The sequence below is a fragment of the Lathamus discolor genome, chromosome 1 (assembly GCF_037157495.1).
Source record: "Lathamus discolor isolate bLatDis1 chromosome 1, bLatDis1.hap1, whole genome shotgun sequence".
In the NCBI taxonomy this organism is placed as follows: Eukaryota; Metazoa; Chordata; class Aves; order Psittaciformes; family Psittacidae; genus Lathamus; species Lathamus discolor.
In genome coordinates, this window is record NC_088884.1 from 78544362 (window position 1) to 78567262 (window position 22901).

Consider the following 22901-nt stretch of genomic DNA (forward strand, 5'->3'; position numbering starts at 1 on the left):
CATCACCTTTTTGGATTTACCACAAGACAACAACAAAAATACCTATGTACTGTTAGTAATGTGAAATTTCAAGGAGATTAATATAATTCTGACAAGTTGGACTGAAAAGTTGAAAAAGGATCCTGCTAATTTTAACTATAGAAAGATGCTACACATAATACCTCACAGTTGCTTTGACCAAGGTGAAATTTCTACTTGAATTTTTTAACTTAAACAATGCTATTAAAATTGATAAAAGAAGATTGTATGTTTTCTGTCTTGCATAGGTACTACCAAAAATGATGGCATATTGCTACCAGATTCTGACAGAGCCAAACATTGATCCAAGGAAAAAAGATGGAGCTTTGCATGTTATAGGATCCCTAGCAGATATTTTACTGAAGGTATGTGGGTAAAGAAGTAAAAAAGGTTTGTAATTATTATTATTAACTGCCTCTTCCAATAAATATGTCTTAGCTTGTAAAGTGTGGCTAGCCCTTAGCCATGTTTATAAAATTTGTAGAGAGATTGCGCTGTGTGGTAAGAATCTGAGGGTTTGTTTCTTTACAAATATTATCATTCCTGGTTTTTATATTCCCATTTTATAGGCATACTTTTCTTCTCAAGTTTCTCCAAAGCACTGTTTGTTTACTCTCCTACTTTACAAGTAAAATGAAAGGGTGTTAAAAATGCAAACATGCATTCCATCAATAACATTTTCTGTGATCCTTTAGCAAACTGCCCAACAGCCTGCACTATTGTGGGCTTCTGGTTCTAGAAAAACGTTTACTTAACATGTTGCAGGAATGTCTCCTCTAGCTTGCCAGCTTTCTTACCCTACAGTATGTGGCTTTAACTCTTATTTTGTCTGCCATTTGGGAGTTTTGAAAGTAACTGGACAGAGCACAGAGTTTCTAACCTTCCTCCAATTTTTATACAGTATCTTCAGAATTTTGAGTATTTGTCTGGTATTTGAATATACGTTTAATCTACACTGTTGCTCTCCAATGCAATATTGATTACAGTTTCCCTTATGCTTTTATAGAAGGTGGAGTCTAAAGTATGCCCTGTCTCCATGATAACTGTTAAAAAGTTATCACTTGTATCATAAGAATGGCAGCCTTGTGCTGGAGGCTTCCTTTTAAAAGTATTTTATTATGTTTTATGTGAGTTGTCTGTCTGTGCAGGATGTGTCTTCATGTTACAAGCAACATTTGCCATCTCTTTGTTACCAACGTACCAATCTACAGTCTGATCTGAAATCCAGAAACGTCAGTAACTTTTGCAGATATTTTGTAGATTACATTAGATTGTAAATGCCCTCCCTCATGCTGGAGTATAACAGTGGACATTATTATAGGAGGGCATTGTTTGTGTTGTGAGGAGCCTTTCAGATTGATTAGGGGTTTCTAAACCCATTTATCTCTGTCTTGAAGGCAAAAAAAAAAAAAAAAAAGGGGATTTATTCCAGTATACTGCTCTTATTTGAAATTTTCAGTCATGAAACATGAAGTTATGCTTTATAAAAGAGTATATATTTTATGTATACTTTATAGAAACCCCAAACAGTGCAGACGCTTTTCAGCTCTGAATTTCTCGTGTTTGGGATTTGACAGATTGAAAAATCCCATTATTTGTTTCTTCATAAAAGACATGATTTATAAGTGCTTTCTGGCTGGTGAGGCGATTGAGATAAGATTGTAAGGAGCTCCGTAAAACACAATGACCCTGCCTTAGCTACCTGGCTCCCTGTAGTGTCTCCAGTTTAATGTATGAAAATCTCTGACCTGTGTGCACAGAGGAAATCTCTTTTCCCTTCTCTGTGTTTTTTTCTCTGTCCAGTTCATCTGCCCCTCTGAAGGTTGGGAAATTAGTATGTGAAAAAATGATTTATGCATTGGTGAAGTAAAAGTGTGATCATCCAAGACGTATTTTACGTGTTGAATGTCCCTTTTCACCCTTTTTTTCCTATCTCAGCCACTGAATCATTCCTTTAGATGGTTACACAGCCCCCGGCATACATATTTTCTAGTGTCCTGGGGCTAGAGGTGCTAAGAAAGTCCCAGGTGAATATCTTGGGATTTGCCAAGGTTTGAATAATAAAAGATTATTTTCATTGATTATCCTCCAGCTTTCTATCACAAAGGACGTATCTTAGTCCGTTAATAAACAAAAAAAGATGTGAGTTGTTGTTGTAGTTTGTAAAATAATTAGTTTTGATGATGATAGTAGGTAATTTGAAACTCAGATCGCTTTCATAATAAGCTTATATTTTTCTTCAGGTATGTATGTACTCCTTTGTAGAAAGAATGGAGGTACTAGGTTGTTGATCCTTATTAATTTTTAACAAAAATCAGCTGGATGCAACAGCCTTAAAGAAAATGGAAAATCCAGTTTACAGTATTGTAATGGGTTACGTACAGTTGAATATCGTATGTACAGTTCACTTATCTGGCTTTGAACTTGCTATGCTTATGAGGTTTGTCCAGTTCAACGTACAAGATCCAAATCTTTTTGTGAGAGAACAGTTTTACCACATAAACAAATCGTTGTGTTTCCCATAGTTGGTAGTTGAAATGGAATATTGGCTAGAATGAAGTATGTAAAATGAATGGTCTCCAAAATTAATTTTTATTTACATCAACAGAAGAGTGTCTTCAAGGATCAAATGGAGCTGATGTTACAGAATCATGTATTTCCCTTGTTCATGTCCAACCTGGGGTACCTCAGAGCTAGAGTAAGTTCACAAGTTGCATCACTATTTCAGTATTTCCCATGATTCTTTCCTTTGCAGTTTGACTTCATTTTGAACATTAATGAAAGGAATAAAGCAAATACATACTAAAATTTCAAGTAACAGCCTTGTGCAGTAGTTTTTCAGCATTTTGATTTAAAAATGGTTTGTCAGTTAAATGAATGGATGGAAAATTTCTCATATTATTGTTTACTTTTTTGACTGTGGCCCTTTTGTGACTATTTTTCTTCAGTAGATCTCAAAAACTAGAGTGGTTGGATGACTGTAAAGAATAGGTAGGACTTCCACAGAGTAGGAAATGTCAGTTTTTGAGTGTAGCTTGAAGAAAATCCCCAATTGGTCCTATCAGTCATAAACAAACATTTAATTTTCTTTAATTCCTGTTCTGTTTTGTTGTTGGGGTTTTTTTTCCCCAGAAGAACCAGTTATGTCTATAGTGTATTTATAGGATTTGAGAAAGGAAGATAAAGGACTGGAAGTGTACAAGGCCAGGTTGGACTTGCAGGGACTTTGAGCAACGTGGTTTAGTGAAAGGTGTCCCTGCCCATGGGAGAGGGACTGGAACTGGATGAACTTTAAGGTCCCTTCTAACCCAAGCTGTTCTATGATTCTATGAACTACTTGAGTGCAAAACCTGTTATATTTACTGTAGGAATACATTACAATTAAGAAAAAAAAAAGCAATATGTGCAAGTAGAGATAATTAACATTGGTTTTGTATCAGTTAAAAAATGCTAAAAATTGTAGAAGTCCCTAAACTTGCTTTTTTTTTCCCCATCATGCAGTCCTGTTGGGTACTTCATTCATTCAGTGCTTTGGAATTTCATAATGAGCTAAACTTGAGGAATGCAGTAGAGTTGGCAAAGAAGAGCCTGATTGAAGATAAGGAAATGCCTGTCAAAGTAGAAGCAGCCATAGCTCTTCAGACGTTAATAAGCAACCAAGAGCAAGGTATTCTGCAGTGATTCATTAGTTGCATACACTGTTGAGGAGGTTGGTGTCGATTTATCTAAACGGTTCTGCCACTTGAAAGATGTAGATTTCAGAATATTTCATCATGTTTAGACAGCTTCACTTGCTCATTAGTTACTGTATACATCCCAGAATTCTGACTTCAAGTTTTTACTGCAGGTCTCTACACAAAAAAAGTTGGAATCAAAAAATTTCTTTGAATGAAGTAGATAGTACCTGTCTCTGTTTCTCTTTATTGAAAAGAAATAACTTGTATCTTTTAAGAATGCATGGTGGCATGTGTTCGCCCAAAACAGTGGATTTTAGTTGTAGATGGTGTTTTAGTATTGAATGTGGTGAATGTACAGTTTGTTTACTTTGTTGGTTTGCTAGTTATGGACCGCAAACGTGCTTTGAGTAATTTTTTTGGCTTTGGGGTTTTTTTTAGTGAGGTTAACTTACATTGTTCAGGTGTAGTCAGTTACATAATAGTTTTGAGGTACTGGGTGTTTGTGTTTATGGACAGTTGATTTCACCTAGGGGTTTTTTGATTTTTTTTTTTTTAGCCAAGGAATACGTGAAGCCTTACGTAAGGCCAGTTATGCAAGAGCTCCTGCATATTGTTAGAGAGACAGAAAATGACGATCTTACTAATGTAATCCAGAAGATGATCTGTGAATACAGTCAGGAAGTAGCTACTATTGCAGTTGACATGACTCAGCACCTGGTAAGAGGCAAGGGTAAAGTAACAGTCCAGTCAGAAGAATATGCCTAGTTTAGTAAACATGTAATGAACTTTGTATGAATTGCACACTGTTTAAAGTAATCTTTATAAAGATCCACCTTTAATATTCACTGTATTCATTTCGGTATGAAGCATCTTTACAACCTGTAGGCTTTTAAAGATACCAATTTTGCCACTGGTTTTAATGAGCTAATCTTTTATCTATTTAATATTTCAAATGATGCATCAAAGCCAGACTTCTCAAAAAGGAGTTTTTAATTTTCTGTATTCTCCTTTCAAAAGTAAGGAATGTATTTTTCAGTGCTGACAGCTCTTACAGATAACACATTGCTGCTCTTGCATTAGCTGTCTTGGTTTTGCATGACAAATTAGAAATGTGAGCTTGCTCTTGAATGTCAAGTTGGTTGGGTTTTTTTTTTTTTTCATAGGCTGAAATATTTGGTAAAGTACTTCAGAGCGAGGAATATGAAGAAGTAGAGGACAAAACAGTTATGGCCATGGGCATCTTGCACACAATTGACACAATCCTGACAGTTGTGGAAGATCACAAGGAGGTGAGATTTTTTTATGCGTCTTTTCTCCTGCTGTTCCCTTACGCCTTTCATTCATTTTAACAAGCGCTTCTATGTATGTTGTGCCTCTTGAGTTGATATGAATGTGCATTTTTTATAGCAGCATGATGAATTAGTACCATGTGATCTCTGACAAATTTGAATTTAAAGCCCAGTTTACTTTTATGATTTTTTCATTGTTGAACTCTCAACTTTGGGAATTTTTGTCCTGAGGGTAAAATCCGTAGCTCTTATTTTGGTGATACTTAATTGGATATTTGTATTACAGACTGTTGAAATATATTTTTAGGAAGAAACATTTTGCACAAGGCTAATTTTTTACAATGGTGACTCATATTTTGTTGTTTACTCAGCAATTTCTTGGATAGAATTCCTAGGAATTGGTCTCCCAATTTTACTGCAATGTAGGTCTGCGTTTTACAAATTCAGGGAAGAAAGATTCTTTCTGCTCCTACCACCTGAGCTGACTGAGGTAGGAAGGAGTTCAGTGGCTGATCAAGGAGGCAAAGTCAGTAACTTTAAACTCAGCATAAAAGTGCTTTGTCCTAGGTTGTTTTGCTTTCTTGTTTCACAATGAGACTGCTTCATTGCAAGGGTGAAATCTTTTTATGAAGCTTATAATTTTGAAAATAGATTCATTAAAATACTAATTATTTACTTATAAAACCATTGTGTTCCATTGGATTTCAAAATATCTTTCATTTCTTTACAAGAACCCCTTGCATCTTTTTAAAGTTAAAATGAAATCTGGTATCTAAGCTGAGCATTAGGAATGATAGTCTGAAGTGAATCTTTAGGCTTTAGCCTAGGAAGAGCTTCAGGGTTGAGGTAGTTTTGGTATAAACTTAGAAGCTTGTTTCTCTTGTGTGAAGCACAAACTAAAATACTGTGCAGAGTGCTCTTCATCTTAGGATATTAAATAATTTTAGAAGTGATATAAATGATACAGAAATTACATATGAGGCTGAAAACTCTCTCCTGTGTATGGAGGGAGTTTAGAGGATGAAAACTCAAGTCACTCAAAGGTGACTTGAAGGTAAGAGGATGAATCTGTAGTCACATACTTAATCCCTTTATTTTTCCCTGCAAGATTATATCTGTAATTACCTGTGGTAATAGCATGAAATGTCTGTATTTGCTGGCTTTAATTAGATTTATAACATAGCCATATATTTCTAATTTAGTTTAATTCATAAATGTAGTCTCTCTGTCAAACATGGCAAGGCTGAATCCTGACTTTGACACAGTTGCTGTATACTTTGAATTTCTGCATGTGCCTCCTCATACTGAGCCTACTCTGGGAAGCTCTCCATAGACATTAGGCAAAAGCATCTCTTCCTTTCTTCCTGTTCTACGTCAAAGATTTTGGACAGAGGATTTCTCGCAAACACTTTGAGTACAGTGTTAACTTCATATCCAGACAGGACAACAGATACAGTTTTTGACAGGATCTACAGAACAACCATAAAATAAGATTTTTTTTTTTTTTAATAAAAATACTGTGGCAAGCTTTAAAGCAATACTGTTTATTGAAAATGAATACTTACATCAGTGAGACCTTATTTCATAATATTCCAATCATTAACGCAGCATTTAAGTGATAAATGCCTTTTGCTTTGAAGAACTTGTCAAACTGATTTAGTCAAATATATTGATTTAATGCCAGTATTTCTAAGTTTTTAAATAAACTTCATGTTCTTATTTCAGATAACTCAACAGCTCGAGAGCATTTGTTTACAGATTATTGGCCTTGTTTTGCAGAAACACGTTATAGGTATGTTTTAGAGATAATTTTTAGGAAAACGTTACTTATTTTTACATTAAAAAAATCTTAAATTTATTATTACAAACAGTACTGTCTTCCTAAACTGTCTTTTTGTATGTGTCCTTCTTTAAAGAAAAAACGTTGTTAATTTTTAGTTATGATTTGTTTCTCCTGATACAATCAGACTGGGTATTGTGATTTGAAGGTCAGACTCAGAAGTAGAAGATGCAGTTCTGATTATAGTTCTGGCTAGCTGGGTTAAAGGGCAATACCTATGGGCTGCAATTAAATTACTGCTTTATCAGTACCCTCGACTAAAGAGTTACACAGTTTGGGGGTAAGGCCTTTAAGAAAAAACAAATGTTGAGGGAAGAAAATATTTTTTCAGTAAATTGTTTAGAAGCAATGTCTTTGTGCTGGTATTTTTCTGGTGTGTATTTGTAGTGGAAAACTATGCATATCATTGTAACTGCAGCCAACATAAGACTCATCTAAAAGAGTCTTTTCCAGGCTGTATTATTTTTCTACATATTGATTTAATTACTAATTGCTAATTTAGATACTAATTGCTAAAAGTTACTAATTCTAGTTGTTATATGACTCAGGGCGTGGTTTCAGATTTCAAGGTATTAGCAAGCCAATTCTGATTTTTCAAAGCACGCTACTTCAAATTGTTTCTCCTTTCCAGAGTTTTATGAGGAAATTCTCTCCTTGGCCTACAGCTTGACTTGCCAGATGATTTCACCTCAAATGTGGCAGCTTTTGGGTGTCCTATATGAAGTTTTCCAGCAGGATTGCTTTGAGTACTTTGCAGGTATGATCACTTTTATTGAAGATAGGCTGAGGAAGTTGGGGCTGTTCAGCCTGGAGAAGAGAAGGGTGCGTGGGGACCTCATAGCAGCCTTCCAGTACCTGAAGGGGGCCTATAGGGATGCTGGGGAGGGACTCTTCATTAGGGACTGTAGTGACAGGACAAGGGGTAATGGGTTAAAACTTAAACAGGGGAAGTTTAGATTGGATATAAGGAGGAAATTCTTTCCTGTTAGGGTGGTGAGGCACTGGAATGGGTTGCCCAGGGAGGTTGTGAGTGCTCCATCCCTGGTGGTGTTCAAGGCCAGGTTGGATGAAGCCTTGTGTGGGATGGTTTAGTGTGAGGTGTCCCTGGCCATGGCAGGGGGGTTGGAACTAGATGATCTTGAGGTCCTTTCCAACCCTAACTATTCTATGATTCTATGATTCCATGTTTCTACTGCTTGGGAATTGCTTTCTAAAACCCACCTTAGTAAGGGTCTTTTCCATTTAGTGTTTTGGTTTAAAACGATTGTGTATTTGAGTCATACCCTGACCGTTTGTTTAGTGTGGGAGTATAACAGGAGCATATTTAAATAGGAGAAACATGTTCAAATCTGTCAGTGTGATCAGTTATTGTAGGAGGTCCTGAACTCGAAGCAAGCTGAAATATACAAAGTTAATGTGAAACTACAAATTAATTAATTAAAATTCTGTTTCCTTTTCTGACAAGGCACCCTGCATGGTGCACTTTATGAAAAATGCTTCAAAATAGACTTTTGCAGAGTTTGAATTTCCACATTTCCACCCATATCCAAGAATCTGAGCTAATGAATTCAATTACAAGACTGCAGCCTCACTGGTTTGCAATTGGATGGATTAGTTCATAATGTTTTTCTCTTTTGCTCTCCCTGTTTTGCAGATATGATGCCTCTCTTACATAATTATGTGACCATTGACACTAATACTTTACTGTCTAACCCAAAGCATTTAGAAATCATTTATGCTATGTGTAAAAAGGTAAGGCTTCTCATTCTTACTGTTGAGCTTATCATTGGTGCTTAATGATCAGATTAGCAGAGTGACCTGAACTGTCTGGTGGTTGGCAGTCATTTCAGAACGAAATGAAATTTGGTCTCGGCTCAGTTCCGAGTACACATAGCACTTTCACACTTGTTAAGTGACATGCTTTTAAATAAATTACATGTACAAATCTGTGTGGGAGAAAGTTGCTGTTCGTCTTGACTCTCTTTTTATGAACAGCTATTTTGGTAAGTAGAGGAATTAATGAAGCCTGATTTCCTTGGGTTGTGTATCTGCAATTGGATTTCTCTAGTTGTCAGCTAAGGTGGGAACTCTTTTGAAGTTCTTCTTACATATATGTTTCTCTTCTATGCTGATTCTCTCATCTGAAAGTATGAGATCACACTGCAGCCTTTCTCTGAGTTTAGGCATTATAGAGTGTTAGGCATCTAGCTACCATCTTACTTTTAAGAAACTTTGGAAAATTCAGTGTGTTTCAGAATCATTTTTCTTTGTCAGGCTTGACTGACACTGGCCATAGGGTGGAAATGTACTGAAAAGAAGCTGTCAGTTTCACATGTATGTGCATGCACATACAGTGATTGCATAGATCTTTTTAATCAGAAACTAGTCTAGAGATAGGACTTCACTTTGCCAGCCTGCTGATCTGCCAGTGGCTATTAGAACTGAAGTAAGAAAATGGAAGCAGAATGTGGAAAACATCAATGTTTCTTACCAGTAGCATTTTCTTTAAAAATTAAGAGAGCTATGACATATAAAAAATACTAACATTCATAAAGAACTGTAGCAGTTTCTTCGATTTTTTTTTTTTAATTCATCTTTAACCACTTATTTATGTCCTATAGATATGATTTTTGATGTGTCTTAATTCCTTCCCAAAATATAATGTGAACAGATATGTATATGCTATGTAGAGGGTTTTTGATGTATGCAGGTACAGGAGCACACTTGATTTCAAAGTTATCAGTGATTCATATTGATAAACTAAATTCTCATCCTGGTTGTTAGGTATTAACAGGAGATGCAGGAGAAGATGCAGAGTGCCATGCAGCCAAACTCCTAGAAGTAATTGTTCTTCAATGCAAAGGACGGGGTATTGACCAGGTGATAAATATTGAACGGTTTTTCTCTTTTACTAGTTTCCAATGATGTGTGTATAATTCCTGAAAAAGCAGTTGGAATTGGAGAATTTCAGGTAAATGTGAAGTGTAGAAATGGGGAGAAATGCAGAAAGAAGTAAATGAACTCAGGAGAGTTTGTAAGGTTGGTTGTTTTATTTGTTTGTTTGGGATTTTTTTTACATTACAGATTAGTGGGCATGACCTGAAAATCATAGAATCATAAAATAGTTAGAGTTGGAAAGGACTTTAAGATCATGTTGTTCCAACCACCCTGCCGTGGGCAGGGACTCCTTGCAGTAAACTATGTCACCCCAGACTCCGTCCATTCTGGCCTTGAATGCTGCCAGGGGGAGCATATGAATACAGGAAGTGAATACAGACTGAATGGTAAGGGTAGAGTATGATGTGCAGGATGGTCTTTTTCTGCTTTTTCCTAATAGGATTTCCTTTTTGATTCAAAATACACATTGTTAAATAATTGTGGCTGAGAGGTTAACTACATATCCAACTACTGAAATTGTTTCTCCAAGCAATTTGAATTTGTTACCTTTTAATATTTTGAATTTCTCAGTGCATTTGGAAATGAATTTTTAGTGTGGCTGGATTGTGATTGCTGGGAAAAACATAATCACAAAACATAATAAGTTGTTCAGAGTTTCTTAGAACACACTTTTAGTATGCAGTCTTTTTCCTATTAAGGGCTAAATTCTGGTCTCATGTTTTACATAATGCTCCAGCCTCAATTTCTTTAACATACCATATTTGATGCTGCCACAGTGGAATCCGTGGACTTCGGTAATAAATTTTCAGTTAATTTCGCTGAAACCAATATAACTTCACTAATTTAAATCTGAAGTCACTGAAGACAAAAATGTTCCCTGAAAGATTTTATTTTTAAAGGAAATCTGGAAGGGATTAAAGTGAACTGTAAGCATTTGCATTGAAATAAGTATGTGGTGGAAGGATTAATTGAGCTCCAGAACTCTGTGAATTAAAATGGTTGCACACTGAACTGAAACTCATAAACTAAAGCATTCACAATGCTTCCCAAGTTATTATAAAGCATAAACTTGCACATTGAAATATAGATATTCATTTCATTGTGTAGAAATTAGTGCATACTTGCTTTTATCTGAATAAACTCACTCATTTCAAGCTTTTATAAGAAATTTAACATCATTTTTCTTAGGAAAAACTTCTTTTCTTGCAGGTTTATGTAATATTTTTATGCCTGTTAGTTTTGAAATTGTTGGATATCTTTATTGAAAGATGAGAATATCTTTGAGTTCTTTTCTAAACCTTTTATGCACACTAGAAAAAATTACACCAAATGGCCCCAAATATTATTTTCTGTGCTGAGAATAACACTGGCAATTTTTAGCTCAGAGAATAGCTGTTTTGGGGAAGATGTATAAGGATGTAATCAGAGGCTTAAAATGCTTTTATACTAGGAAGTGAATAGAATGTGTTTCTAGGTTACACCTGCACTTCAGCTAACTCTGGAGATCAATTCTGATGAAAGAATCTTAAACTTTTTTATAATCTGGCAACATGTGCAATGCCTTTTTTATTTTTCTTTTCTTCTTTATATTTCTATGCCCAGTGTATTCCACTCTTTGTGGAGGCTGTTCTGGATCGATTAACTAGAGGAGTTAAAACAAGTGAGCTTCGTACCATGTGTCTTCAGGTTGCCATAGCTGCACTCTACTACAATCCTGATCTACTTCTTCACACCTTAGAGAACATCAGATTTCCGCACAATCCTGAGCCCATCACTGCACAGTTCATAAACCAGTGGATGAATGACACAGACTGTTTTCTTGGGCAAGTACTGTGTTGTCTTCTTTTAAAAGTCCATGGGTTTGAATTTTTTTGTTTGCTTCTGTGTATGTCCCTAGTTGTGTTGATGAAAGAGTTTTCATTCACTGGCTAGTCTAAGTAACAGTAATCCACATCAGGTCTGACTGCTGTGATGCCAGTGAAGGTGACCTATGTCCATGCAACATTTCCAGGTCTGTTGAGCCACATGCTGAATTTTCCGTGTTGTGAGGATACAAGGGTACAATACCTAGAATATTTCAGAATTCTTTTAAGTTCCTTAGTCACAAACTATCTGCTGCTTCAAGGGATGGACCAACATGCATTGAGAGTAATATTCGGAGCTGACTAGCAGGATTTCAGTGAGATGGTAACTTTTTTCCTGAAACACTGTATGCATATTTTCTGTTCTATATTTTATAAACTGCTCCACTTAATGTTAAAAAACATCATTCCATCCAATGAATCCCACATCCTTATTTTAATCCCTGTGAGTTGTTCATGATCAACTTGCATATTTATCATTATGCTGTCAATGTACTAACTGTTTAGCATGCTCCTGAACTTAGACTTCATTCCAGCCTTTCTCAAGCATTTGTGTACACTGCATGAGTGTGCACTTTGGCAGGAGCTGAACTTTTGTCAGGTAAATGAAGGTAGACAAAGCTTGTCATCATATAGCTAAGCATGCATTTGATGCTTTGTGGATGTGAAGTCCAGTGCTTGACAGTTGGTGCTTGCCTCTCAGCTAAGATGTGGTGTCTAACTGTGAGATTCAAATCCACTTAAGGGCAAAGCAGGCAGTCAGATGTAGTTAACAGCTACCTCTCATCTTCCTACTATGAGTTACGTTTTCTCAGTGGAGGCTGACATCTGACTGCAGGTGTACAGATAGGCTTAGAATGAGTCTTCTCTGTGCACGGTCTATGCCAGCAGGCTAAGTGAAGTGTCAGCATGTTAGCAATCTGCTGTAAATGAGAATGGGCCAAGACAGGCAGCTCCTCACCCATTGATGCATACTTTATTTTAGATTGTCAGTCTTTTCCTACCTGTTTTTTATTGGTACAGTTTTGTCTTTCCAATTCTAAACAAGTCTCTAAGGAGCTTCTTATAAGAGGGTTTATGCACGCCTCAGTCATCCACGTAGCTTTTCTCTATACCAATTCTTATACGAGTTAATCTTCTCTGAACAGAATTATATGCCATCTTGATATAGCTGCACTATTGCCTCAGTGTCTGTCTTGAATTTAGAACTGTGTGATGCATTAGAGCACTGCATCACCTTTTTCATAACTGTAATAAAATGATGATTCCAAATTAATCAGTGACTAACTGGTACATCCAGGCTTGCTTTCAGCATGTCCTTTGCAATATTTTTGAAACACATACCATGTACACAGTAAAAATTGTTTTCGTCCCTCCTCTGTCCTAAGTACAATTTAGTGGGATGAGGATGAAAGCTCAGTAATTCGTAGAATTGCAGCATAGTTCAGGTCTGCATGTTAATTCTTTTTTACTAGAATGAAAACCACTTGGAGATACAAGAGAAATGTGTGGTATACAGGTTTTGTGCAGCTTCCCCATTCGTGTCTGTGTATTACCGTAGCAGTCTCTCCTTGAAGGAAAAAAAAAGTTAAATGGATAAAAACTGGGAGAAAATAAAATCTCATACTCACTATAACAAACAAGATGGTTCATATTATCACACGCATTGTGACTTCTTCTACCTGCTGTGTGTACAAAATGTCTACAGTACATCCTGTATGTTAACATAAATACACATCACTTAGAGGGGTTACTTGAATTGGTAACAAAGAGAGCATAAAGGAGCCAGTGTCACTTATTTCCTTTTGGAGTGCCAGTGGCTGAAAAATGGCACCTTTAAGTCTCTCTCTCCCACATCTCATGGTGATATTATTGTTAATCACTGAATTATTTTTATATCTACCCACTTCAGAAAAGGATTTCCATGAACTGATTTTGTTTCTTTTTCTATGGCTGAAGCGAAGTTCTTGAGATTCAGCTCTTTGTTCTGTCATTTTTTCTACTGCATATCAAATGATGAACTCCTACAGAGACAGCAGGAAAGATGTTCCCTACAGATGGTAAACTTGTCATACCTTTTTAAAAAGAAATAAAAAATGCAAGAGATTAATAGCCTTAAACAGTTCATCCTGGAGCATTCAGTGAGAAACTGGTCAAATCCAGAGGGGAAAAATGCTGCAGATCTGACTAGGCTCTAACCTCAATTACTCCTATGAGCTACAGCATAACTTTTAGTTCTTTTCTGTTGCTTTTCAAAAAGAATCAGCTACTGCAACTACTGTTCAACTAAAGTCTTCTTCAGAGCTGAGAGGAAAGTTGACAAAGCCAGTGAAAATGAAACATGGAGATCATGATGCTAGATTCTGCTCATACTCTGCACTTGAATGGCAGCAGAAGATTAAAATGTATCTCTTTGATCTGTTGCTACCAGCAGTGAAATAAGTCATAGAATCATGGAATGGTTTGGAAGGGACCTTAAAGCTCATCAAGGTCCAACCGCCTGCTGTGAGCAGGGACACCTTCCGCTAGACCAGGTTGCTCAAGGCCCCGTCCAACCTGGCCTTGAACACTGCCAGGGATGGAGCAGCCACAGCTTTTCTGGGCAACCTGTGCCAGTGCCTCACCACCCTCATAGTGAAGAACTTCTTCCCAATGTCTGATCTAAATCTCTGAAGGCCCCAGAACAGGAGTTGTGTAGTATCATTGGGTATTTCCCAATGTATGATACGTATTGATGACATGATAGACTTGAGATGAGGAAACATTACTGAGAGGGTGTTCCCTACCCCTCTGTGTCCTGCCAAGAGCCCAGGGGACATGCCTCAGTTCAGCCTGGGGCCATCAGTCCCTGCCTCAGCCATGTTGTAGCTCTGCCTGTCCCTGTCTCCTGGATGCATCTGGGACCTGCACTGCAGAGAGCTACTCACCTGGGTGGATGCCTTAGACCTATGGCATCACTTGTCATGCGGAGATGTAGGGATACCATAGCATAATATATTCCATCTCTATTCTAGTCTAGTGTAGTCCATTCCATTCTACTCCATCCCACCCCATTGCACTCCACTCCATGCCTCCTCATTGCATTCCATTCCCTGCGCTCACCCTGAGCTGAATAACAAGACTGTTCCATTCCATTCCCTGCGCTCACACTGAGCTGAATAACAAGAATTTTATTTCCCTGCAGTGCCAGGGGTTTTCAAATTAGTTGTAAGACTCTCAGAGCCTAGAGAAATTACAGAAGATTGAAATAGATCTACCTCCAGCTGTGAAGGGCCAGTGAATCTTACTGCCATTTCTTTGTCAGCCATTCAGGAAAGCTGTGGCTTACTGGTAACAGTGGCTCTTCAGGATGCTTTGTTCACCTGTCTCACACCCCTCTGCCCTCCTTCTGCTCCTATGAAGTCTTAGTACCCATAGATCCTGCCCTACCAGCAGTAGGATTGTCTGTGTCTGCATGCTCTCAGACTGGAGCCAACAGTGTTTACCAAAAGAATGCAGTATTTCTTGCACCGTGCTTGTGAAGGCATGAGATAGAATCCATGGAAATAATACGTCTTGGGGAGGGAAGCAGTTGTGGTAGGATAAGTAACTGTTCTTCTGTGTTGTTAAAAATAAGGAAACTACTTAGAGCTGAATAGAAATTTGGAATATTATGATCCAGACAAAGAGAGTTCAGAACTCATTGTAAGACTGTGCATAAATCCAGTATGTCACTGTAGATATCATATATCTGTGAATGCGTGCCCATAATGCCCATGTGCCAGAGCATGTTGTATTTATTTATTTTCCAATGTTTTCTATGAAAACTTTAAACTGAAAAGCCTTTTGTGAGAAACATTTGTTCCTTGCTGCCTTCCACCCTTTCCTTGACAGCTGAAATTTGGGTGAGACTTCTGCATGGCTTATGCTCACTCTCATACTAAAAATTCTTCTGTGAAATCTAGGGTGAAAAGAAAATCTAACTTGCTTCAAAAAACCCTTAGTAGCATTTTTATTTTTTTAGGAGGTGAATAGGGGCATTTATTTGATAGTTTAAATAGTTAGAAATCCTGGTTTTCTCAGTTGTATATAAAATCCCATTCTTACATAGGAAAACAGCTTCAGTTCCAACTTTGCAGCAAGAAGGAAATGGCCAATTATTTGCAGTTTGTCCGGGAACTGGGTTGCTGTCATAGAAAGCAAATTGATCCTCGCATAAAGGAACACAGCAAACCAGTAAAAAAAAGGCTTAGTGTTTTCCCTTTGAACTACTTTCAGCCTGGTTTAAAATACAAAAGATTCTTAGACCTTTTTGTCCTGTCTTGGAAAGAAGTGTATTAGCAAGAAAAGGTCCTGCAGAATATGAAGACCACACACAGCTTGTTGAAAATGGAATCGCCTAGGAGTCGGGCATTGCACTGCCGTATGTTGCATGTTTAGCACTCCAGGCTTGATACACCATTGAGGAAGCCAGGAGAGTTTGTGATTGTTAGGGAGGACTTTTGTGTGCTGCTGTGCAAATAAGTATAAATCTTGAAGGACAAAGCACTGAGGGAAGTCGTATCTAGGCTTCCTTGTGTAGAAGGAAGGGTGCTGAAATAATGAGCCGTTTGATTGCGAAGGAATGGTCCTGAAACCGTCCTTTGCCATTACAAAAATATGTAAATAACATAAAACTGTTCTGCTTGCTCAGTCCTGTGGGTACTTGATACAGCTGGGGCGAAGTAGAATGTTGAACTTAAGGCAGGGCAGATCTTACACTGCTGTTTGTCACTGCTGACAGGTGGAAGAAACAAGTCTCTTTCTGGCTCAGGTTCACTAAAGATGGCTTGATGCCTGGATTTCTGCTGTACTTCTGGACCATCTAATAACATGCATATACTGAAGGCATGTTCATTCTTATAACTTTCCTGTTGAAAATGGAGCATGACAAACAGGCTGTATTTTTTGACCATTCGGGCTGCTTCCTAACGATGACTCTCTTTTAAACAGCAGTGCTTGATTCTTGCAAAACTTTTGTTTGCTGTCCAGAAGAGACAAATGTAGCTAAGCTGCTAATTACTAAGATTTATTTGGTTTTTTTTTAGATTTTTGGGTTGGTTTTTTTTCCCATTTTACTGTGTTGCATTTTGCAATTGGCATTGTGTAATGGTAGCTTTTAAAAATGTATTATAAAAGGTAGTGCCAAATGTCATTAACTACTCTGGTGCGTGTACACAGAAATTGCTTTGTTACACATTTGGGGCTTGAAGAAATTTCATGGCTTCCCAGTGTCAAGATGCAGGATGGAAGTCTTGTGCATAGATTACAGAGTTTTTGTCAAACTTGGGTGAAGGTGCTGGCAGAGAGAGGAGGTGGAGAAAGTTCTTCCTTTTTGTACTTGAAGGACAACTGTCCCCCAAAAGCTATGCTTCATTCATAGGTGGCATCATCTTTAGCTTGGAGTTTGGTCTTCACAGTGTTGGCATGAGTGCAAATGGTGATGAGCTTCTTTTCGACATAAATAAACTGGCAGGAGTAAGCAGATTCTGTTCCCCTGGTTCTGTTTCCTTGGTTGATTTAGATGCCCTCTTTTGAGCCCCATTCCTTCTGTAAAGAAAGTATTGCAGTTAGCAGTGATGTAAGGACGCTCTTTGCCTCCTTATGTTTTGGTACATTTTTCAACACGTGTAATGGAGCAGCCAAACGCAACATGAAAAAGTGTGTCATTTGATATGCTAGTTGACTGTTTTTTTTGGAAGGTCGTCTGTGATCGTAATGTTGCACATGGTCGTATGTAATTCATTGTTGTTATCAACTACCCTGAGAATGGAGTTACTTCACATCCCTAACAGGATGAACGATGTAGGAGGTGTAATGAAATCCCTTTCAGATCCCCAGCCTTGTTTAAGCACATGTAAGGTTCAGAAAGCTGTAATACACGATCACTTGTATGACTTAGAGAGTATTATAGTTCCGTAGTGTGTTGCATAAGATCTTTGGTAATGAAATTGTAAGCACTTTATAAATTGTATTTCTATAGCAATTTTTGAAGTGGTGGATTGAATTTTTGAGCTGGCTATTCCCCTGTAAGCTTTATTGCAGTCTGTGGTGCATGTGTTCTTAGTTTCATCTCTCTCAACTTGTTGAATCCTCTTTGTCCCAAAGTGAAACTGATTCATTAATAGACGTATCTACCCAGAGTCTGGAGGATAGGCGTTGTCTGCCAGCTCTGGAGGTTTGCTTGGTTTCTGTAGGTCTTGCTGAAACTTCTTGCTAAAACTTTTTGCTGGAACTATGTGTCTTGCAGAAGGCATGCACAGAAGCTTTCAGCATCAAATTGAATAGTTCATAGAATCATAGAATCATAGAATAGTTAGGGCTGGAAAGGACCTCAAGATCATCTAGTTCCAACCCCCCTGCCATGGGCAGGGACACCTCACACTAAACCATCCCACACAAGGCTTCATCCAACCTGGCCTTGAACACCGCCAGGGATGGAGCACTCACAACCCCCCTGGGCAACCAATTCCAGTGCCTCACCACCCTAACAGGAAAGAATTTCCTCCTCACATCCAATCTAAACTTCCCCTGTTTAAGTTTTAACCTGTTACCTCTTGTCCTGTCACTACAGTCCCTGACAAAGAGTCCCTCCCCAGCATCCCTATAGGCCCTCTTCAGATAGTTCAAACAAACTAAGCTCCTCTCAGGCCCTTAGTAGCAAAATACCACAATGTTAGAGAAGAGTTGAATACTGCTGGTGTTTCCAGTAAGGGAGAACCAAAGAGTACCTGCAGAGGCAGTTAGAGAATTTTTCCCTGTCTTGTTTGAAATAATTTGTATTTCTGGAAGTGAAAATCAGTTCTTATTTGTAATAACATATAGGTTCTTACCTAGTTTCCTGGCTGTGGTCACACAAAGAACTTTCTGCTACTAATGTCATGATTTTCTTTCCCTTCAGTTATCTATAGTTTACTTTTTTTACTGAAGGTCTATTCACTGGCAAGTTCCCAGTTTGAGTGTACTGTATTTTTGATACAGTGGCATTATTTCCCTGCTTTCAGTGGAGTTAGCAATGTGTCTCAAGTTATTGTGGAAACTGCCATTCTGGTGGACTGTTAATAAATATATTTAAATACAGCACTCCATAAATGCACCCTGCAATTCAGTAGATTCTTGCTTATCATTACCCTTCACTAATAATCCTTTTGCTAATTTCAGTCCGTGCAACAGTACTGCTATTGAAGCCAAGACAAATTAATTTTCCATCCTGTTTAATGGTGATAATCTGTATCAAATCCTATATTAAAGACAAGGTATTCTACATAATTATTAAACAGTATTTATTTAGCATTACAAACTTTACATTTGGCAATCAGAAGCAGTTGTTCCAGGAATTTGACTGATGCTTCAAAGGTATTTAATTGCTATTGGACAAGTATTTTCCAGTGGGCAGCTTGGAAACAGAACAAAGAAATAATGTGTTTAGGAGCTTTGGACACAGATGTGTAACATAGTGTATGTGACATTGTCTTCTGCCATGCCAAACACAAGGCCTTTAATGTTCTCTATATATCCTTGCAGTGAAAATCTGTTACGTAACAAGTGTGTATTGTTTCAGGCTCCATGACAGAAAGATGTGCATAATAGGACTGAGCATCCTAATGGAATTGCAGAACCGACCCCCTGCAGTGGATGCTGTGGCTGCCCAGATTGTCCCTTCAATCCTCCTCCTCTTCCTGGGCTTAAAACAAGTTTGCGCCTCACGAGAACTCACAGAACATGAGGATCATGCTAAAGATGAAAAACACGTTGCAGAAGATAATGGTAAAATCTCCCCTTTTCACATTGTGGATTTTGTCTGGATTTAATTTACAGGGGGTAAGGAATTGCAGTTCATTTTTAAGACTTATTAGTCTGCTGAAAATAGCTCAGCTTACTGGGTTCTTGAAAGATCATCTTAGGAATTGATTTTTCCTTCCGAAAAGGTTTCAGTGTGTAACAGCTAACACTGAATGAAAGGGTAGTATTTATTTAAGAGTAACAGTGAAACTTGCAAGTCCACTCTTCTAGGCTGTGAATGCTCTCTGTCTTCTCACACAGGCAGCAGGAGTTTGCCAGAACTGCACTGGTTATATTCTTGTGTCCTGGAAAGAAGCTGTTCCTAGTACCCAACTAGTTGAAAGACCCATTTGGTTGCACTTCAAAGGAAATCCCAGCAAGTCTTCTTTGTCCAAATGGAAAGTGATTTGTAAAGTAGGGTTTGAGACAGCTGAGGTTCCTGGAGTAGGCTCTTGCTGCTGTGTCTGCCAGAAGAGAAAAAACATTAAAGAATACCTTGTGGAGGGAATTGTGAGGAGTGAATTTTACACAGCGTTGCAGGCAGATACGTGTGGCTGTATTTGACTTGGAACAGGAGATAGATGGTTTGAGGTCTAAACATTAGATTGGATGTAAACAGATTATGTAATCCACTCAAATTTCACATGATTGTTCTGTAATGGAATTAGAGTTCTCAGTGCATAGGAATACGGCATGGAAACAGTGCAGTAATTTTCAAATCCCTGTGATTCTGTCCCTGCTTGTTGCAGATGCTCATCTTTTTTCTTTCTAAACTATTAATACAAGAAGAGCTGAAGGTTTAGAATTGGAGGGGGATTTTTTTTAATCTGGATTATAAATCCAGAGTAGTTTACCTTAGGTAAGAAATAGCAGTGTTTAGAATTGCATGTTGGAGTTGTATTTAATTCAGGATGTAATGGTTGTTTCATAAATGGATCTGAAGGTAAAGCTAAGCAAAAGATGCAATTTTAAGTTCCAATAAGAGAACACTCTGAAGAGCTGTGAGCAGGAATTTGGTCTGCATCTGGTTTTCTCTTTGTTTTGTGTTAATTTGTGAAGTCTGTGCAAGTCTATTTGTTCATTTGCCCCTCTACTTTACTCTCATGAGACCCCACTTAGAGTACTGTGTGCAGTTCTGGTGTCCTCAAATGTAAGGACATGGAGCTGTTTTAGAGCAAGTCCAGAGGAGGGCTGCAGGGATGATCAGGGGACTGGAGCACCTCCCATATGAAAAAAAAAAAGCTGAGAAAGTTGGGGCTGTTCAGCCTGGAGAAGAGAAGGCTGCATGGAGACCTCATAGCAGCCTTCCAGTACCTGAAGGGGGCCTACAAGGATGTTGGAGAGGGACTCTTCATCAGGGACTGTAGCAATAGGACAAGGGGTGATGAGTTTAAACTGAAACAGGGGAAGTTGAGGTTAGATATAAGGAAGAAGTTCTTTACTGTAAGGGTGGTGAGGCACTGGAACAGGTTGCCCAAAGGGGTGTATGCTCCGTGCTTGGCAGTGTTCAGGGCCAGGCTGGATGGGACCTTGAGCAACATTGCCTGGTGTGAAGTGTCCTTGCCTGTGGCACGGGGTTGGAACGAGATTGTCGTAAGGTAGTTTCCAACCCAAACTGTTCTATGATTCTGTGATAATTAAAAAAGCACAGTGATGAAACATTTCAACAAAGACACATTTCATAAAGTTTTTTTTGGGTCCTATAATTGCACTATGACTACATAAATGAAAGAAGAGTAATATGGCAGTTTCACATTCCCCGCGTGTGCTTAGAAACAAAAGTTTAACTGATCTTGAACGCAGGAAACATTAACAGCTTCATTCTTCCAATTCTTCAAGACTTTGTGGGAAGGTTGATAACAGAGGGTCCCCTTTCCAGCCGAAACCTAATTGTTCTTCACTCAGTCATTCTTTCCTCATACTTTTTAAACTTTGCTTGACAAAATACATCAATGCTTTTGCAGAAGAGATACCAAGTGATGAGGACGAGGCAAATGAAGTGAGCCAGGCAATGCAAGAGAACCATGGTGGTGGAGGAGGAGGAGGAGGTGGTGGAGGAGGAGAGGAAGAGGATGAAGATGATGATGATGATGACTGGGATGAAGATGCATTGGAAGAGACTGCTCTTGAAGGATTCAGCACACCTCTTGACCTTGAAAATGGAGTTGATGAATACCAGTTTTTTACACAAGCACTTTTAAGTATGTGTTTGCTAGTTGACAGAATGACATAACATGATGAAATAATTTGGAGATGTTTATGATAATTCTTTTCTTTTTAGGAGTAATAGTTCAGGTTAGTGAAACTGGGAAATGTGATTTTACTTTCTAATGTTAGTCCTAAGATTTTTTTGCTTACAAGTATCACAAAAGCAAATGCAGCCAGAGATTAATTATCTTCATGTTCTCTTTCAGAACATTTCAGTCACAGCCTAAATAAATGGGACTCGGTCACTAGAGGGACTTCTAAATATAGAAATACTTGTCACATTCTAGATGTTAAAATCATAATGGAGAAATTATTTTCGGCCTTTCCTGTTTGACTAATCCTGTTGCTTTTAGTTTTGGTATGAGTTTTTAATTAGAAGATTTACTTCATCATTGTCCATAAATAATGGTTAGCTTTCTGTTTCAGAAAACAGGGGGATATAATTAAGTTCCCCAAAACAGATTGCTTTTATTACAGTGGGTATTCTGTGCTAAGAAAACTGACAGGAATACTGAACCCATTTTGCAGTGCAAATTCTGTTTTAAAACCAACCAGGGATTCCATGTGTTTCATTTTGTTCTTCTGAAATTAACTTGCTATATAACCTGATAATCACTTTTCCTTCATTCCTGTTCTAACAGCTGTGCAGAGCCGAGATGCAGCCTGGTACCATTCGCTGACAGCACCGTTGAGTGAGGATCAGAAGAAACAGCTGCAGGAAATTTATACATTAGCAGAACACCGGCGAAGTGCTGCAGGTGAGGCACTTTTCTGGGGCCATTTTATCTGTTGCAGAGATGCTGGAACCGTGTCTAATCTGTAACAACAGAGAGAAGAAATCTCTGTTGTTGTCAATGTGCCAAGTAAAACTTCCTGAGAAGCATGAGTGGGATATCACATTATTCCTTGCCTGGAAGTATGTGTTATTCAGAATACTCTTGCTTCTAATTAATTGCCTTCTCATTGCCATGTGCTGCTATTTGAACAGGGTACGAACTAGCTTTGCACAATCTGACATTTGAAATGAAGAGGAAATTAAGACAATATCTAGCTGTCAGCCAGGCAATTGTTGAAGATTTCTATAGATTATTATGTGTTTAAGTTTTGTGACTTTTTAACTGCTAACATTACCGTCGCAGTCAGTGTAAGGTTTTAGGTGCTTAGAAAGCTTGCATCATGGAAAATAAATTCATATTTAATCAAAAACCATGCAGAATAGTATCACATGAACTGATTCTGTAGAGGATTCATTCCTAAGCTTATTTCTCATTTGTAGTGCTGTGTACATGTATGCATTTAAAGAAAATAT

At 38.0% G+C, this 22901-nt stretch overlaps 1 protein-coding gene across 4 annotated transcripts in view; it reads left to right on the forward strand.

Moving 5' to 3' along the window:
* IPO8 (importin 8) overlaps positions 1-22901 on the forward strand; it is an 87085-nt gene that overhangs the window by 23671 nt on the left and 40513 nt on the right. For all 4 annotated transcript variants that reach the window (XM_065682054.1, XM_065682036.1, XM_065682046.1 and 1 more), the window contains exons 12-24: positions 267-383; positions 2627-2716; positions 3520-3685; positions 4252-4412; positions 4859-4984; positions 6710-6776; positions 7456-7581; positions 8479-8576; positions 9609-9704; positions 11325-11545; positions 19164-19369; positions 21349-21585; positions 22234-22350. In XM_065682054.1, coding sequence (XP_065538126.1) covers positions 267-383; positions 2627-2716; positions 3520-3685; positions 4252-4412; positions 4859-4984; positions 6710-6776; positions 7456-7581; positions 8479-8576; positions 9609-9704; positions 11325-11545; positions 19164-19369; positions 21349-21585; positions 22234-22350 — 1828 coding nt within the window. The remainder of the gene's footprint in view (positions 1-266; positions 384-2626; positions 2717-3519; positions 3686-4251; positions 4413-4858; positions 4985-6709; positions 6777-7455; positions 7582-8478; positions 8577-9608; positions 9705-11324; positions 11546-19163; positions 19370-21348; positions 21586-22233; positions 22351-22901) is intronic.